Source organism: Malania oleifera, chromosome 3, assembly GCF_029873635.1.
Source record: "Malania oleifera isolate guangnan ecotype guangnan chromosome 3, ASM2987363v1, whole genome shotgun sequence".
Lineage (NCBI taxonomy): Eukaryota > Viridiplantae > Streptophyta > Magnoliopsida > Santalales > Ximeniaceae > Malania > Malania oleifera.
In genome coordinates, this window is record NC_080419.1 from 110,153,348 (window position 1) to 110,171,440 (window position 18,093).

Here is an 18,093-nt window from a genome sequence, read left to right on the forward strand (position 1 = left end):
GAAAAAGTATGAATACTTATTTGATCATGTTGAGAAGTACTGAAAAACGTGAAATGAGTTATATGCTAGCATGAGAATGAAATGAATGTTGAAATGAGAATAATGAAAGGGGAATACTGAACTATGAGTTCAAAATTATGAAAATGGAAATAAGAAATATTGCAACGTAAAATTCTGCAACATGAATATTGAATTGTGAGAATTGAAATGTGAAATTCTGAAATGTGTATTTTGAAATATGAATATTGAAACGTGATTGATGAAATGCTAATACCGCGTAATGATTGCGGGTATGTGGTAATGATAACCCTGATGGATGGTTATGGAAACCTTAATAATGGGTTGTGATATTGAGTACGGTAGTGTTGTTAGTGGTGATAATGCGACCACACACTCTTGGAGCGTGTGGCATGGTAGTCGACTGAACTATTTAGTAGAGTTGTTGTGCCCCCTGAGTCCGGATCAGGGCTATAGGCTGGCTAGTCGTACTATAGACGCGAGATATATGATATGATATTTCGATCTAACCGTGTCGGCCAACCGTAGTTAGATCCAACTTTCAGGCCGCACAACCCTGACCATGGGGGAAAGCATGGGGTGGAAAAGAGATCCACAAGGCAGCCATGAGTTACAAATGCGATATTGGTACTGGGTACCGAGGATACTCACGTGTTGGATAGTGAAATGGAAATGGAAATGGAAAGTGAAAGAATGATAAAGATGGGTTGAAATGAGAAATGAAAGAAATAATGGAAAATGAGAAATAGAGAATGATGAAATTGAGAAATGAATTTGTGTGAGTTAGAAACATAAATAATTGAGACGAAGTAAAACTCTCCGCCTGAGGGCTTACTTACCTAAGGGCTTACTTAGTAATGTGAGTGCCCTGATAAGTATCAGTTGTAGTCGAACCCGAGTTGGTTACAAACGATATCAGAGCAGAGGGAAGCTGCATGTATGGACGTATAATCTTCCCTATTCTCAAGAATTTCGCTGGTAAACATGGGTTGCATGTGAATGGTTTTGAAAATAGGATTAAAAACTTATGAAAACTTGTGATTATGAGCATATATCAATTTATTTTCTCAGATGATATGATGATTTAAAAGAGTATATTATGATATAATGAAACTTATACTGCCACACACTGTAAATAATTTATTCCGTTTTACTGAAACGTGTCTCACCCAAATATTTAAATATTTCAAGAAACCGAGATAGATTGGGTGATAGAACTCCGAAAGAGTGAGGAGCTGGTACCCTGATATACGAGGTGAGTGTATGAAGTAGGGAGATGTAATTCTCCTAGTGTATTTTGTTCATTTTTTGGGATGTATTGAGATATGTATATTGATCTGGTTGGGATAACACTTTGGTATGTGTATTTGCTATGGTATGTAAACATTATGATTTCTGCTGTTAGGGTTGTATATATGACTGTTTACCCGGTACCCTTTTCGAGACGGGTTATATGGAAATGGTATTAGAGTTATTGACGTGGCCGATGTGTGATGATTTATTTATTATTAAATGAAAAAAAAAATAGTATGAAAAAAATCGGGGCATCACACAATGTGTGTGTCTAAATGAGAGGGAGATGACGCCTTTTTATAGGGCAATAAGGATAGTAAAGAATTTATGGTGGTGGAAAAATAAATGGGTGACAATCATTAACCTCTTATGATTTTTATAATACTATTTAATTATATAAAATAAATGAAAATATGGTCAATTTGAATGTAACAAATCACTAGGAAGTGGAACTTTTATTTTTGTTTTTGAAATAGAAGGTATTTGCAATTAACGAAAACCTAGGGTTGGTAAATATAATTTATTTATTTTTAAATTTTAAAACTCCAAACCACTCCCCCCGAGATTGAAGTTCAAGCTCTGAACTTTGCACAGACGATCAGAGGGACAAAATCTCAGGAAGCGAGGAGAAGGTTTTCTCTGCATCAACGGCAATGGAACCCTTCAGCTTCCCCTCGTCGGCGTCGATCGCGCAGCAGACGTGGGAGCTGGAGAACAACATAGTGACGATGGACAATAGCACCTCCTCTGCCGCCGACTCCGACGGCATTTTCTACTACGACGAGGCTTCGCAGGCGAAGTTCCAGCAGGAGAAACCATGGGCCAACGATCCTCACTACTTCAAGCGCGTCAAGATCTCCGCCCTCGCCCTCCTCAAGATGGTGGTTCACGCCCGCTCTGGCGGCACCATTGAAGTGATGGGCCTGATGCAGGGCAAGACCGACGGCGACGCCATCATCGTCATGGATGCCTTCGCCTTGCCTGTCGAGGGAACCGAGACCAGGGTCAATGCCCAAGCCGACGCCTACGAGTATATGGTTGATTATTCCCAGACCAACAAACAGGTTTGAGGTTTCTCTTTTACAAACCCTAGTTTGGAGGTCTGTTTGTTTACCTCCCCTCTTTCTTTTGATTTCTGAAATCCTAATTTAAGCATGAGGGGATGTTTTTCTGAGTAGTTGTTGAATGTCGGGTTGTAGGCAGGGCGATTGGAGAATGTGGTAGGGTGGTACCACTCTCATCCTGGGTATGGATGCTGGCTTTCGGGTATTGATGTTTCAACGCAGATGCTCAACCAGCAATTTCAGGAGCCCTTTTTGGCGGTTGTTATTGATCCAACGAGGACTGTTTCGGCGGGTAAAGTCGAGATTGGAGCGTTCAGAACTTATCCAGAAGGATATAAACCTCCAGATGAGCCAGTGTCTGAGTATCAGACCATCCCTTTAAATAAGATTGAAGATTTTGGTGTACACTGTAAGCAGGTGATTAGTTGTCCTGAGCGGTTCCCTTTGCAAATTTTTTGAGTTTGGTGTTGGTTGACTCGGTTCTTTTTGTGCTGTTCTAGTATTATGCACTAGATATCACGTACTTCAAATCTTCTCTTGATTGCCACCTCCTGGATCTGCTTTGGAATAAGTATTGGGTGAATACTCTTTCATCTTCTCCTTTGTTGGGAAATGGGGACTATGTTGCTGGGCAAATTTCTGATCTAGGTAACTTTTTAATTATTATTGATGTTATCCTTTGTTGTTTGAGTCACTTGTGGTAACGTGTTTAGTGTTATTGCGCGTGCATGAGAAGTTGTAAATACTCGAGTAATTTGGTTGTATGAGCATGCTGCCTTGAATTACCGAGATAGCTGATCTTGCATGTGTCATATGTGTATGATACACGGTATGATTTTTTCGTTGTTTTTCGGAGACTGAATTGTTTTTCTTTCTATCATGCAGCTGAAAAGCTTGAGCAGGCAGAAAATCAACTGGCTCATTCACGCCTTGGCCCCCTTATAGCACCCCCTCAAAGAAAGAAAGAGGTGAGTGGAGATTTATCTAATTTGCACGACCATGTCTTGTTTGCGTTAAATATTTGAGAGCATTTAATTGTTGTTATCTTGTTGAATCTCATTGGACTTCTATCTGCTTGCTTAAAGAGTTATTATTTCCATGGTGCTAGTGAACATGCATCAATGTTCTGGTGCTTTGTCACATATCAGTTTCACGAGAAGTCTTAAATTTATTACATGCATAAATAAAAAGGGCTGGCCCAGTGCACCAAACTCGCACTTATAGGAAGATCTGGAGAAGCTGGTTGGTAGGCAGCCTTACACCCAGAGTGGCTGATTCTCAGTTTTAAACCTGAGCCATTATGCTTTGGAGGATGTATGCTTACCATTGTGTCAAATTAAAACATTTGTAACTTACCATGGAGAAATACAAATTTTCAAAGCATTTGTTTTAAAATATTATGTTTTTAACGTGCTTGAATTAATTTGTAGGATGGGATGAATATTTTCAAATAAAAGATAGCTTTTGAGAATGGGAAATGTGAAAAAATAACATGCAAATATTTAGTGGCTACCTTGTTTCATTGAAATGAAAAGGTAGACATGAGGTTGGAGATGTGTTTAAAGGGAAAACAGCTTGCCATGTTTCCTGAATGGAACCTTAGGTTGGACAGGGTCTTGTTTGATAAGAATTTGAAATTGCATCATACAATTTTAACCACTTGAAAAATTCACATATAGGACTTTTTGGAACTTAGAACATTTGTTGCATCCTTGTGAAGGAAAAAGCATAATGGGCGAACAGCGTGTTTCTTCTCACCATTATATATGTTGTCTGACCACTTGTATCTGCAAGAACATGTCATGATTTATTGACTCAATGGGTTCTGGGCACTGCTGTGCAGGTTGGCTCTAGGTATTGGAGTTCCATAATCTCTAAATTTTTGACAATGATGCTACCAAATTGCCAAATTTTGACCTTGTGTAGTTTATATTTAGAGGACAAGTGTGGATAGTAAAGAGCATGAATTGCTCCCTCACTCTTGATCCTGATCCTGTTTTCATGGTTGTCGATCACCTTGAGGGAGGGATTTCTTAGGCGAACAATCCAGATTGAAGGGAGTGGGGAAGGTGGTTTCATCTTTTTACTCAAGCAGAGTTTGGTGGGAAATCATTAGGTAGGTTTTCTTGGCAGCAGTGAGCCTTTGGTGGTATGTTCCTGGTATTTGGTTGGTTGGGGAGGTTTTTCTGCAGAACCAAACTTGAGAAGTTTATTATTGGATGGTGATTGGGCTGAAAAAGAGGTAAATTTCTGGAATTAGGGTTGAGAATCTTGAGATAGAATGGAAAAATAATTGTTTTCATTCTAAGAGGTTTTCAAAGTGATGGATGAAGAGGTTTCATGGAACAACTCCAATTGATGTTGGAATCAATCGGCAAGTGATCTGACAAATGAATGGTTAAGATGTGAGCATATTGATCTTGGGAGGAGGTTATGAGGGTTGATAGAGATGTCTTCGTGCGAAGTGTGGTGAAGTGGTGGAGTGTATACTGGTGGTGCAAACAATAAAAAAGAGGATTTGTAGGGGAAGATCAGTGGAGGTTAGACATAGCTAAGGTTTTGTGAAGGATGTGCCAGGGGTTGACAATGGGGTGGCGCGAGTCTTGGTCTTTCACTAATGTATTGTATTTGGATTCAAGCTAGCATCATTCCTGGCAGGCCTAATGTCAAGCACAAGTTGGAGTGAGGCTTAGTGTCAGCTTATTATAGATCAAGTCAGTACTCAAATAAAAAAGATCCAGGACCATCAGGGTTCTATTTAGAATGGCCAAGCTCAAGTTAGTTTTAGCCAGTGATGAATCCCAACCTGGATTAAAAGCAAAAAGTCATTGTTGGTGCTCTTAACAGTATTTGCAGATGAGCTCAGTTCAGTCGGAGGGGAAAAAGGATGGGTTGCAAAGAATTGCTAGTTGGTGTGAAGTGACTCTGAGAATCTTCAAGGTAAGTGAGTTGAGGGGACAAACTCATGTTGGCGAGGGGATAAGCTGCAGGCATCTTGTTGGTTCAAGTCAGTGGAGTTCTATAGATGGTGATGAAGGCCCTTCAATGGCAGCGAAGCCTAATCAGATCCAGGAGGACAAACAGCAATTCCAAGATGAAAATTTGGCAAAGAATGATTCTCAGGATGCGACTCAATTGCAGGGTATTTGGTGGAAGAGGAGAATCTGGAAACCAGCAATGGGGGTTGGAAGGATTCCAATAATGCTGAAAACTAGCTCCAATGTGTTAATTGGTAAGGATGATTCTTGTCTGAGGGTGATGCCATCAGGTTTTTACATGGAAATTTTTTGTAACAATGTTTTAGTTCGTAGTTGGGGACTAGTACAGTTGTAAAATGAAACAATGATTGAAAAATTTCTTTTGTAGGGAGCTTGATTTATTCAAAGAGTGGTTCTGGAAAGAAGGGTTTTAGGGAGGACAAACTATGGTGGAAAAGAAATGGGGTCATAGTTCCATGAGTGATGTGATTTTAATGGTGTGTTCAGTGGTTATAGTTGCTTATTGTTGGATGAACTTTGTGATCAATATGCTTGTACCTCAGATTCTTTGGATTTTGTGAATCACTGTCACGTGTTGGAGACTCCTACATGAAGGGATTCATGTCTTCGATAAATAAAGAAGCAAACTGTGATCAGGTTAAGGAGCAGACGATTGGGTTAAAAGAGATGGTATTTGCCATCATGTCTTCAATAAATAAAGAAGCAAACTGTGATCAGGTTAAGGAGCAGACGATTGGGTTAAAAGAGATGGTATTTGCCATCTCTTGCCTTTCCTGAAAGTGAAGTTAGTGAAAAAGACATTGAACTTCAATATCTTTTGGATAAAATGGGTTTGTTGCTAGTGTTCTAAGATGAAAGAAAGTTGGATTGGATTGCAGAAGAGCAAGATGTAAATAAAAAGGAAAAGAAGAGTTAGCTAAAACGTACTATCAAATTTGATTGGAAGATTTTGAAGATAGTCTTTTCGAACTAGTTTTGTTAGGTTTACTTGTTTGTTTTCTTCTAATTTTTTATTCCGAGGACTTCTCCATAACAAGTGTTTTTTTGTTATTTATAAAAACATTTGGAGTTAGTGGAGGCTGTGATTTATACATGAATTGAAGCTCTTTTCTTTTCTTTTTCTTTTTTCACACTTTGAAGATGTCTCTCTTGGCATCAGTTTTAATGATAATCTTAATTTGGTTGATAAAAAACAACATGCCACTGAATTTTTGATCTGTCCATTTTTATTGTCATTCCATTATGCTAGAGTTTTAGATCTTCAAAGCAAGATTGAAAAATTGTTAGGTGTAGATCATTTAATATGAGTTGGCTATGTGCTCCAATAAGGCATGTATGGCTTGAACATAAATTTTTGATAGAAAAAGAAACTCTATTAGAGATAGCAATGAGAAAAAGGTTACAAAAATGGAGGCAGGGAGTCCTCAATCGTAAATCAAGAAGAAGGGAGAAAACACTATTGGTTTAATAATGCTACCTAATCACGGTTAACATCCTCAAAGCAGCAGTCCTTGAAAGAGCCTGCACCAAACTCCAAAGGGGTGCCAAATACTGCACCCTGCCCCAAAGTAACATATTCTAGCATTCCTTTCCAACTAAATTCCCCATAAAAAAGCACAAAGAGCACACTTCCATGACCTCCCAGCTGCCCGGCCCTTCCCAGAACTGACAAAAGAAATACTCAACAGTTCCTCCACTGGCTTTGGATGTGCCCTCACTTCACCAAAAATTCCAAATAATCTGTTCCGCTATACCCAAACAAATGAACTGTGTATAAACAAGTCGGGAACATTCTCCAAACTACTTCCAAACAAGAAACCCACATCAGGAGACAAAGGCTTGCAAGGCTGCTGACTCTGCAGCCGATTGTTGACCTTAGCTTTAATAACTTAACAAGGGCACCGACCAACAAACACTTTTATCTTAAAATGGACTTTTGCCTCACATATGCACCAACAAAGAGGAAAAAAGGCATCAACTTTAATCAGATGAGAGAAAAAAGGGGTTACAAGAATAATTCCTTGAAGAATCTGAGCACCACTTCCTACTCCGACTTGTATTAGAGATATGGCTATTCTTGAGCACAATAGGCAAAAAAGAAAGCTCCTCCAACTCCCAATCATTGAAACCCCTTCTAAAGAAAAAATCCCAAGAAAATGAGTCACCATCATGAATAAGAAAGGACAAAAAAAAAAAAAAAAGAACGAGAAGAAAGACTATAAATGAGCAAAGGAACATGACAATGCAACAGCCCCACCCAAACATCTTCTCAAATGAAATATATTTAGAGGAATAAAGAAAGGGTGAACTTTCAAATAAACCTTGAAGGATTCGCCGGCTATTGATTTTCATATGGTAGGTTCTGTCTATTGGGACAGAGGTTAAGCTTTGTTATGTTGTGTACAGATGCTCCTTGTTAACCTGTCTGGTGCGCAGCTGTATGCCTGTGTGGTTGGTCCCCATGAGGGGAGCTCTCAGAAAGTTAAGATTTTTTCCTCTTGACTGCACCTACATGACTTTGAAATTAAATATGAATCCCAGATGATCATCTAAGCCCCAAACATTCTGCCCATTCTCTTGCAAGTCATACTTTCTTCTTCTTCTTATATGTATGTAAACTCCATGTCATTGGTAATTTGCCTCCAAGGGAAACTACCATAGCCATTTATGTAGATGAGCATGAGCAGTGTTCTTAGACACCAAAGATAGACCCACCCCTTGTTCTCCTTATACCCACACACCACCTCCCACTTAATCAAATGATCTCTCCTCTCCCCTACACATCTAATCAAAGAAAACCCCTCATAATCTTCTCAAGCTTTTAAACAACCCCTCCTGGAATTGTAAATAAATATATAAAAAGCAAAGGAATGATGGACTTACTAGCCTCTATGAAGTTGATAGGCCTCCCCTAGAGAAAATAAAACATCTTTCCAGTTTCCACTCATCCAACCACATAGCCATCTTAGCTACCATAGGATCCCGAAATGTAAAAAAAACAAAGTTTCCCTCCTGAAGGGATTCCTAAATAAGTCAAAGGCTAATCTAAGACACCACACCCAGCAAAAGAGGTCAGCTCCAAATTAACAGGCCCAACTCCACTCTTAGCCGTATTAATTCTAAGACAAGAGATCCTGTCAAAAATCTGGAAGATGGTGAGAATTTTTACCACTGAACATGTTTGTCTAGAAAAATAATGGTGTCTGTCATCTGCAAGCTGCAAATGAAAAACAATCAGCTCTTCCCACCCCACCCCACCCCCACCCTACCCTACCCTAATACCAATCACTATCCGACCTGAACCACTCTTTTTCTGTTCATTAATGATCACTGAAAAATAGGAAGTAGACAAACACCCCCTCATCCAATTTCTCCACCTATTTCCAACACTTTCCTCAACACCATGCACAAAAATTCCCAACTAAGTATGGAATCCAACCTATTAGCAAGAACCTTAGCAATTATCTTATACTCATTAGATACTAAGCTTATGGGCCAAAAATCTGATGACCTACTTTTTTTTGGCACTAAGGTGATAAAAGTAAGAGTTAACGTTAACACTCTTCGTGAACTTCTTATTTCCATGAAACTCATGAAAGACCCTTATTAAGTCCTCCCTCACCACATCCCAACACTATTGAAAGAAAACAATTTAAAACCCGTTTGGACTTGGTGCTTTGCCGTCTCTAAACTAAACACTACTTGCCTAGACATTCTCCACCTCAAAAGGCTCCTCCAACGAACACATCTGTGACCCGGAAATAGGACTCCAATCCAACTCCTCAATCATCAATCATCGGTCCATCTAAGTCTTCCTTAGTATACATATTATTGAAAAGATCAGCAGCCTCTTCTGCTATCTTCAGAACATAACTCACTGCCTCCTCATTTCTTTTTAACATAATTATGTCTCTTTTTCCCATTAGTCACCCTATGAAAAATTTTTGAATTACAATCCCCTCTCTCACCCACTTAAACTTAGTTTTCTCCAGTTCCTAACCTCCTTCAAAATTACACTCTTTGACTCATTTTTGTGAACAAACTTGTTTAGCTTCCTCCTCTTCCAAGCCCCTCCCCCCCCCCCCCCCCCCCCCCCCCCCGCGGCGGGCTCATCTCTATCTCTAAGACACTCAATTCACAAAAAATTTTCACTCTTCCCCCACTCAAAAACCCCAAATACCTCTAATTTCCACTTCTTTAACACGTCTTATACCCCCCCGAGGATTCTTCATAAACCTAAAACCCCCAGTCTACCACTGTACCACAGCACAACCACTCCATGCCTCCTTAGCAAAAGGACAGAGCATGATGATCCAAAACATCTTCTCAAACCAAAACAGAATAGGGCCCCACTTAACCTTTCTAGACTCCAACTAAACAAGAAAATGATATGAAGCTGGTCTAGTTAGAACTTCTTGTGTGTCGGGAAACTCTCCTTCCACGCCTTAGCAAATAAAAATCTAACCAACTAGCCACCACCCTTTCCTATTTACTGACCAAGTGAACAAAGCATTCTGCATAGGAAATTTTTCATGCTCAAAGAAAAGCTCCTACCCCTCCCTTGGCCAAAAAAAAGTGTAAAAGACATTGGCTTTCCCTAGCATTTGGCAAAAATACAAAAACCTCCCTTGAGGTTTCAAAAATCTAAAGGACCTCCCTTAACATTTGGAAAAAATACAAAGAACTCCCTTGAGGTTTCAAAAATCCTAGGGATCTCCCCTAAGATTTCAAAAAGCCTATATATCTCTCCTGAGATTTGCAAGAAAGACACAGACCTCCCCTTATATTTGGTAGAAAAGAAAAACATTTTTTGAGGGGTCTAAATGTCCCAAAAATGAAATGTCTAGGGAGTTCTATGGGAATTTTGAAATGTTAGGGTAGGCTTGTGGAATTTTAAAAACCTCAGGGGAGGTCATTGTCTTTTTGTAACACCTTAGGGGAGATCACTGTCTTTTGCTCTTACCCCCCTCCCCCCTACAACAAAAAAAGAAAAGAAAAGTGCACATGCCCAAACAACTTCAAGCAGCAGAAAATAAAGGGTAAACAAACCCCTAATACGGCATACTATAGTTACTTTTGTCTCTGACACCATCGAAATCCCCCCAATGCCCCCTGTGAAGAAAGAATAGCCCAATCCTTCTTTTACCCGGCTATATATCTCTAATAAATTCCCATGTACACAGTTGGAAGGCCTGCAGCTTCCTTAATGGCGGATGCCAGCCTTACATTCTTGGAGTTCCTCCCAAATTCCAAAGTCCCCGTCTCTTGCTGATAGATATGTCTCAATCCCCCAAATCCAGAGTGCAATAACGGGTAGCCTCATTATCATTGTTAATTTTCATGAGAATCGGTTTTGTCCCCAACGCCATGAATTTTGATAAACTGCTCAAGCATTAAGCCTCTATCTTATTCCCTCACACTGTCTCCTCTGCAAACACCTGAAGAGATGGAGAATTGAGCCATCAGCCCCCATCAACACTGTTTGTCCTTACAATTTAGTTCATCTCTATTCCCCACAGATTCCCTTACCTCAAAGGCCTCTCTACTTTGGTTGACTTGCTCAGGTTTTTTGAAGCCCTCAACATCCTCAGACAGTTGGACACCCCCCCCTATGAGGCCCCATCATGGTGTCACCTTCTTCGGCATTCTGGCAAGAAGAATTAATTTTTCTGGGTTCATCTTCTCCTAGGAAAAGAGTGACACTTCTGGAAGCCTAAGTGTCAGATACTGATACATGTTGGATATCAACACCTGCCTGACACTCCTTGGCACGTGTCTGACACATGTTGAGATTAATTAATTTATTTTTATTTTGAACACAGATGAGACCCTTCCTGGCACGGAGAGGGCACATCTGAGCAGTTATTGCAGCGAAACACTGTGCTTTGTTGTAACTTTTATTCTCTTAACAAAATTTTTAAAAATAAATAAATAAATAAAGGAGAAGCCAAGAGACTGAGAGTCGAGAGGTTGTTTGACATTGAAGTGGTTGGATTTTGGAGCCCTAAAGCCATTGCGCCAGCCTTGCACCACCTAACCTTCCAGCCCCTAAAATCCCCGTCTCTCTAAAGCCATTGCCAGTTTCTTTCTCTCTTTCTCTCTCTCTCTCCTGATTTCTTAATGAACTATGCCAGATTGGCCATTGCCCATCGTCAGCCTTATATGCCTTTGCTTTTTTTTTTTTTTGGTTGATGGACCAATTCTATAAATATATGAATGTAGTAATGATTGTATAACTGTAATTTGTAAAATGTGCATTTGATAATTTTGCATGAATGATGCTTATATCTCATTTTAAATTAAAATTACCTCAATAATTCTGCCTGCAATGTTGTATCTTCATTTTTTCGAAGTTGATGTATCACTATATCAGTGTCGTGTCGTATCTGTGTCTCCTGACAGTATTATTGCTTTCTAGGCCTTCATCATTGTCAAATCTTCAATGTCGAGTTTGTCATGTCTTTCCAGCGACTTATCCTCGTCAGCCTCTTCTATTCAACTCTCTCCAGAACTCCTGCATTAGTCCCATTGGTCCCTTTCTCCTCAAGTTTATTCTCTTCATACCCAACTAAGGTTTCTCTTGTGGTGGGCTTAGATTTTATAACCCGAACCCTTTCCAGCCCATCCCTGTTATCTCCAACCTCCAGATCAACTCCTAAGGGGCCCATTCTGCAGCAGTTCGGCTGGCTTGAATGCAGTTCTATTCTGCTATCGCCTAAAATCATGTGGCACCCTCACCTCTACAGCGTTCAACCTCCCTACAGAATTCTTGTTAGGCCAATTTAAGAGCCCATATTCTTTTTTGCATCCTCATTCCTGACTATGAGGGCCATTCAAATAGCCTGGTGTTCCACTCCATTAACTTCCTTTCCATTTATCTCCCTATCCTGCAGCCCACCTTGTCCAGTATTATTTCAAAGAGTATTTGGATTGATTTTTTTGCACTGAATATCTCCGTTGCCAACTGCAATCTCTAATGACATTCTCTTATCCAACCTGCTCAGTCTGGTCAATATTTCTCTCTACAAATGAGCTCCAGATTTTAACATTTCAGCATAAATTGATTTATGGCAAAGTCACTGAAAAGCTCTGGCAGCTTCTCTTCAGCTTTCACATGGTTGAAAGAACTACAATCTCGCACTCAGTCATAATCCCACCGGCCGATTAATGTGAGAGTAGCTATTCACAATGCCATCCATAACTCTAAAGAGACCCACCACTGTGATGCTTATTCTCAATCCAGAATTTTCAATAATGACCTTCCTGAATCCAAAAAATTCTGAATGGATATTAATCTTTCCCCAACTTATTTTTCAAAAATCACATAAGAATGAAACCATTCAGAAATCTGAATTTCTTTAACTGCAGATATCCTGATTTTGCTGACCAGAACTGTAGAAATTGATCATGAACCCAGTTAAATTCATTTACCCCCAGTAACAGGGAGAGATGGTATTCTTCCAGTTCTCTTTGTGATTTTTAGCACACTTGAGACACCAGAGACACATTGAAATGTTTTCTGTCTGCTTTAATCAGTGATGTGAAGGCCATGATACTGGCTAAATGAAGCTGTTATTTTATCCAATGCAATTACATATCTCCTGGGGTTTCCATGGATGATGTTTCAGATCAAGCAATAAGGTCGGTAAAGGATTAGATTCAGTGAGGAGGTATGGTGATGGATCAATTGATGGCAGAAGGATTAGCAGCAGTGGGATCATCTGGTCTGGTTGGTATTCAGGGTATGATTATGGGTAGGATTCAGGGTATGATTCTGGGTTTAAGATCGATGGGGTTCAGGGTATGTTAGTTGTGTGCATTGATGGAATTTGGCAATGGAATCCAGCAATCGAGTTCATAAGTGAAGATCGTCTGTGAAGTTTAGTAGTGTAGTTTATCAGTGAAGTTCATTGTTGGAGTACTAGTCAAATTATGTTCTTCGAATAAGTCATTGGGTGGTCTCCAAAGTTCCCTGCTTCCCTATAAAGCTGTCTTGGTGGCTTGAATATATCCAGGACAATGTTACATTCTCCTTGTGGTAACATGATTCTTGAAAGAAATAATTCCTAAAAGAAAAAATATTAATCCCTGTAGAGACATGCTAATTGGTCATCGGTGGAGATCATCCTTGAAATTCAACATTGAAGTTTACTGGTAAAGTTCATTGTTGGAGTACTAGTCAAATTATGTTCTAGTAAGTCATTGGGTGGTTTCAGAAGTTCTTTCCTATAAAGCTGTCTTGGTGGCTTGAATATATCCATGGCAATGTTGTATTCTCCTTATGCAAACATGATTCTTAGAAGAAAAATTTCTTAAAAGAAATATTAATTTCTGTAGGGACATGGTAATTGCGGGGGAATAACCCTCAAGCAAGTATGTCACTGTCCCAAACTGTTGATTGCTCCCCACGCAGTTCTTTTTCCTCTTCCTTCTCCCTCATCTTCTTCCTCTTCGTTGCTGTTATGGTATGTTGCCACTGATCAGTATCTCCAAATCTGATTTGGATGGGCCTGTCTTGCTCCATAGAGTATCACCCATTCAGTGTGGGCCTGCTATTTGCAAAACCCCAATGTTCTTTTGTTGTTTTTTTTTAATTTTTTATTTTTGTTTTTTTTTTCCCATGTTGTCTGCTAGTTTGTGTGACAGAATTGATGTGAGTGCGCAGGATTTTTTTTTTGGGTACTAAACTTTTTTTTATAGATTAAATTGGTTCATGTTTCTATATTTTCTGCTGGTCATGGGAAGATTGAGGGATGGTGGGAATGATGAGGTTGAAGGAAGTGTTTGTTGGCATGAATTTGGGTTCGGCAAATGATCAGCCGGAGGTACTGTGAATCCAAGACCATATATCAGGACAGCAGCAGGAGGCCAGGAGTGCTTCCGGATATGAATTTGAACTCTCTCCCTCTTTGCAAGGATTTACGTAGATTATCTGTGTGTGTGTGCATGTTGTTTGTGCTTGTGTGGAGGATCTGATCTGTGAATAATGGAAATTAAAGAACTGACATTTGGGCAAAAGAAAGATCAAAAAGGAAGGAAGAAAGCTAGCAAATATTTAGTTGAATTAGGAAAAAAATTTAATTATGTTTCAGAGGTAATATTAATTTTATGTTTTAAATATTTATATTAGAAGAAAATATTTTATAAATATATTTTATGTTTTGTATTTGAGATATTTTATTTTTGCTAAATTTTAAAAAAAAAACTTTTTGATTTCTGCAAATGCCTCTTAATTTTTAACAAATAGTTTTGCTCTTGACAGCTCAAAGGGTTAAAACGAGAAAAAGTATATTCAGAGGTTAGTTACCAAACGCCTGAAATAATTCAGCATCTGGATTCATATATTGGTTCTCTTTATTTTCAGAATCTGGTTCACGTGTTCAGATTTCATTCAGTTTTCAACACTTAATGCTTAATTTTCTGAAACACCCCCTCACGCATGGATTTTAAGTATGGGAGTCTAAAGTTGACCGTATTTCTTTAGTTCTAGGTGGGCTTCTTGGGGGTTCAAACGAACTAAGATATTTTATCTATATGTGATTAGCTTTTCTCTCTTATATTGTTAGGGGCTAGGGTTCTGCCAAGCAGTGAATGGTTTGTCATTAAGGTTCTTGGTGGCAATCAGTCTTATTTTTCTTTTATATTTTTCCTTACTGCACTTTATTTTTTTATAAATCAGTTTATTGTTAATCGAAGGGTCAAAAAATTGTTCTCTCCTTGGTGCAAGCATTGGGGCTAAGTCAAGAAAGTGCAAATATTTTCTGTAGAAAAGTCCTGTATTTTGGCGCTCATGTTATGACTACTTTCCCTTAAAATTTTATTCCCCAAACTTTGGAAGGAAAGTTTGCAGTTTGAAAGCCCTAATTTAATAATATTTTTATCAAATATAATTAATTTTTATTTTTATTTTGTAGCATATAGCTTATACTTTGATTTTAGAGTTCCTCCACTGAAAACTCTTAAAAGAACATCTTGCTAATCTACATCTCAACCTAAGAATCAAATGGACCCAATTGAACTTTGTGCGAGTTGGTTCCTTATGTTCCATTAGGTTACTATCTCAGTTCTACATTTGTTGTTGTTGTTGTTGCTGTTTTTTGTTTTTTTTCCTCTCTCAGTTCTACATTTTTTTTAATAAAAAAATAATATTAAATCTGAGTTGTGCGTTGGCTTGAATGAATTCCCACTTGAAAGTGTTGCCCTTGCCTTCTCCTCCTTCCTGCCTCTTCTCTCCCTCTTGATTGTAAGCCTGGACATTGTGGTTTTAATTTTGGAAAGCCACTTAGTTGCTGCCCCAACCATGTGCTTTTTTTTATTTTTTATTTTTTTTTATTTTGGTTCTTTAAAATTAGACCCAGTTGTAGCCATGGTCATTGTCACTACTTGGCCCATATTGTTGCTCTTGCTCTCTCAATCTTGCTTTGCCCTTCTGTTAAGCTAAGATGTCTTGCCATTTATGCAATTGCACTATGACACCTCTACTATGACACCTCTACCTAAATATTTTCATATGGATCTATTTAACTGTTTTGCATTTCATATATTATATTCAGCTAGTTTTCATCATCTCTTGGGAGAAGGTTTAATTCTTGTCCAAGAAAGTGGTTAGCATATAGGGATGGTGATGCTACTTATACTATTAAGCCCTTGTTCTCTTTACTAACTGATATTCGTCTTCTTTGCTTGCATAACTTGCAGGAAGAATCTCAACTTGCTAAGATTACTCGTGACAGTGCAAAGATAACTGTCGAACAAGTGCATGGTCTAATGTCTCAGGTGACAGGTTATTTGTGTTTTTTGGATTCTTGTTTTCCAATTCAGAAAGATCATTTACTGGAAGTAACTGTTTCCCTTAAATCCTTTCAGGTTATAAAGGACATTCTTTTCAACTCTGTGCGTCAGTCTAGGTCTCGAGTAGAGTATTCTGGTCCTGAACCCATGGTTGAGTCGTGATGTTGCCCTTACTGAGTCCTCTATAGCTGCACAACCAGGTTTACCGTAAATATTGACACAGGCCAAAAGTCATGGAAGTTTTTTCACCTCTATTTTGATGTAAATCCTTCGCTTGTTTATTTTTGGTTTAATGGAATTAGGAGTATGCTTTTGATGTTTATTACTCACTAGATTCCTTGACAACAAAATGGTAATTCCTGGTTTCACCGCCCCCCTTAATATTTTACTCAAGATATTGCTGAATGTGGTTGGAATCGATGTAACTTGCTTGTGGTTTAGCCTTGGCTGAGTTGTCTTTCTCAGACTTCCCTTTTTTGTTGGAAAGAAAACGTTGCATACAGCCATTGACTTTATTTTTAGGGTACTTCGTTAGCAACTTCCTTTTCAGTGGAAGAGTACTACTGAATGCAGTAGAAATCCTGAAAACTTCTTTTAACCGTGCTCCCGGAGTTCCCCGCCTTATGTTGATTTCTCACATTTGCGTTGTTAGGCTAGCTGGTTGTTTGGGAGGAAGGAAAATATTTTTACAGTGTCACATGAAAAGCTCTTTTATTTTTTGGTGGGGGCGGTGTGGGTTTGGAGGAAGAAACTCGGTTCTGGCTAATTATGCACTTGCATTTAACAACAGTCCAGTTTATTGCTAAGCATTTTTCTTCGTGATTATTAGGTTATCCATCTCTCAATTGTTAAAGAAAGTTACAAGTTTCCCCCATCCCTATGCCCCTGAGTTTTAGTAGAACTATTCAATCAATGTATATGCAATTTGTACTTGCCATTCAATATTCAGTTTATTCAAAAAAGGTTAAATTGCCAAAACAATTCATTTAGTTCGGAATGGTTAATCTAATGGTATATTTTTAAGTTTGTATTTTGAATAAAGGAAGACTTTTTTTTGTTCATGATTTGTGAGTGTCCAATGCAGTCAGCCAAATAAATAAATGCAACATCTCTCTCTCTCTTAAAAGGTTTTGTTGTCTAAAAAATATGATGAAAGAAAATGTGAATGCAAAGAAACTTACATGAGAATGTAATAATGTAGAAGGAAAATATATTATACTCCTAAACTATACCAGTGAGTCCTATGCCCCTCCCTAAATAAAAATGTTAAGGGAGAAACAAATTTTTCTAGAATAATAAAAATGTTTTAATATATTTTTTATATTCAATTAATCTTGCTATGTTAGCATAAAGCAAGTTTTTATTTTGATCTATTGAACTTGATTACCACTTTTTAACTAATTGTGAAAGAGGCAAGTATCGAGTTTTTTTCCGTTTTATTTTTAAAATAAAATAAAATATTAAATAATATTCTATTTGGGAAAAAATTTCCTAATATGATGTTCATGTAATCTCGTAGCTTGGTGCTGCGAGATTTAACACGTGTCACGAAACTAGAGGTTGCGACAATTAAACGTAGAGGCCAAATCTCGCAGGATGATCCTGCGAGATTTGCACGTGTTCTATAAAGCCGAGATGAGGGTTGCATGGGCGTGTTCTATAGAGCTGAGATGAGGGTGATGCCGTTGTTGATGACGTAAAGTTTAGAGCCGTCGAAGTAGTCGAGGAGGACATGGAGGCTGAGCATGTTTTTTATGACGGCGAGGGAGTATTGATGGTCGGTAATGGCGGACATGGCGGCATTGTTGAGGGCGAGAACGGTGATGGTTTGTCAGCTATTGATCTCGTCGTCAAGCTTTGTCTGGGATTAATTTCACAAATTAAAAAAATTTCGGGAGCTTTGATCGTTGATTTGCCTCGGAGAATAT

The 18,093-nt window shown here is 38.6% G+C and overlaps 1 protein-coding gene across 3 annotated transcripts; it reads left to right on the forward strand.

The window, feature by feature from the left end:
* The first annotated feature begins 1,741 nt into the window (after positions 1–1,741).
* LOC131152228 (COP9 signalosome complex subunit 5a-like) lies at positions 1,742–16,605 on the forward strand. Of its 3 annotated transcripts, XM_058103981.1 has the most exons (7): positions 1,839–2,375; positions 2,511–2,792; positions 2,876–3,023; positions 3,261–3,343; positions 14,637–14,672; positions 16,073–16,150; positions 16,241–16,605. In XM_058103981.1, exons 1-7 carry the CDS (start codon positions 1,965–1,967, stop codon positions 16,325–16,327), a joined length of 1,125 nt encoding a protein of 374 aa, XP_057959964.1. In that variant the 5' UTR covers positions 1,839–1,964; the 3' UTR covers positions 16,328–16,605. The 3 variants fall into 3 exon arrangements, with proteins under 3 accessions (XP_057959965.1, XP_057959963.1, XP_057959964.1); XM_058103982.1 differs by lacking the exon at positions 14,637–14,672 and having other exon boundaries at positions 1,742–2,375; XM_058103980.1 differs by lacking the exon at positions 14,637–14,672 and having other exon boundaries at positions 1,742–2,375; positions 16,073–16,605.
* The last annotated feature ends 1,488 nt before the right edge of the window (positions 16,606–18,093 follow it).

Coding starts and splice junctions, on each gene's coding strand:
- LOC131152228 (XM_058103980.1), top strand. CDS start 1,965: ATGGAACCCTTCAGCTTCCCCTCGTCGGCGTCGATCGCGCAGCAGACG. Junction 2,793..2,875: donor TTGGTGTACACTGTAAGCAG/GTGATTAGTTGT, acceptor GTGCTGTTCTAG/TATTATGCACTAGATATCAC. Junction 3,344..16,072: donor CCCCTCAAAGAAAGAAAGAG/GTGAGTGGAGAT, acceptor CATAACTTGCAG/GAAGAATCTCAACTTGCTAA.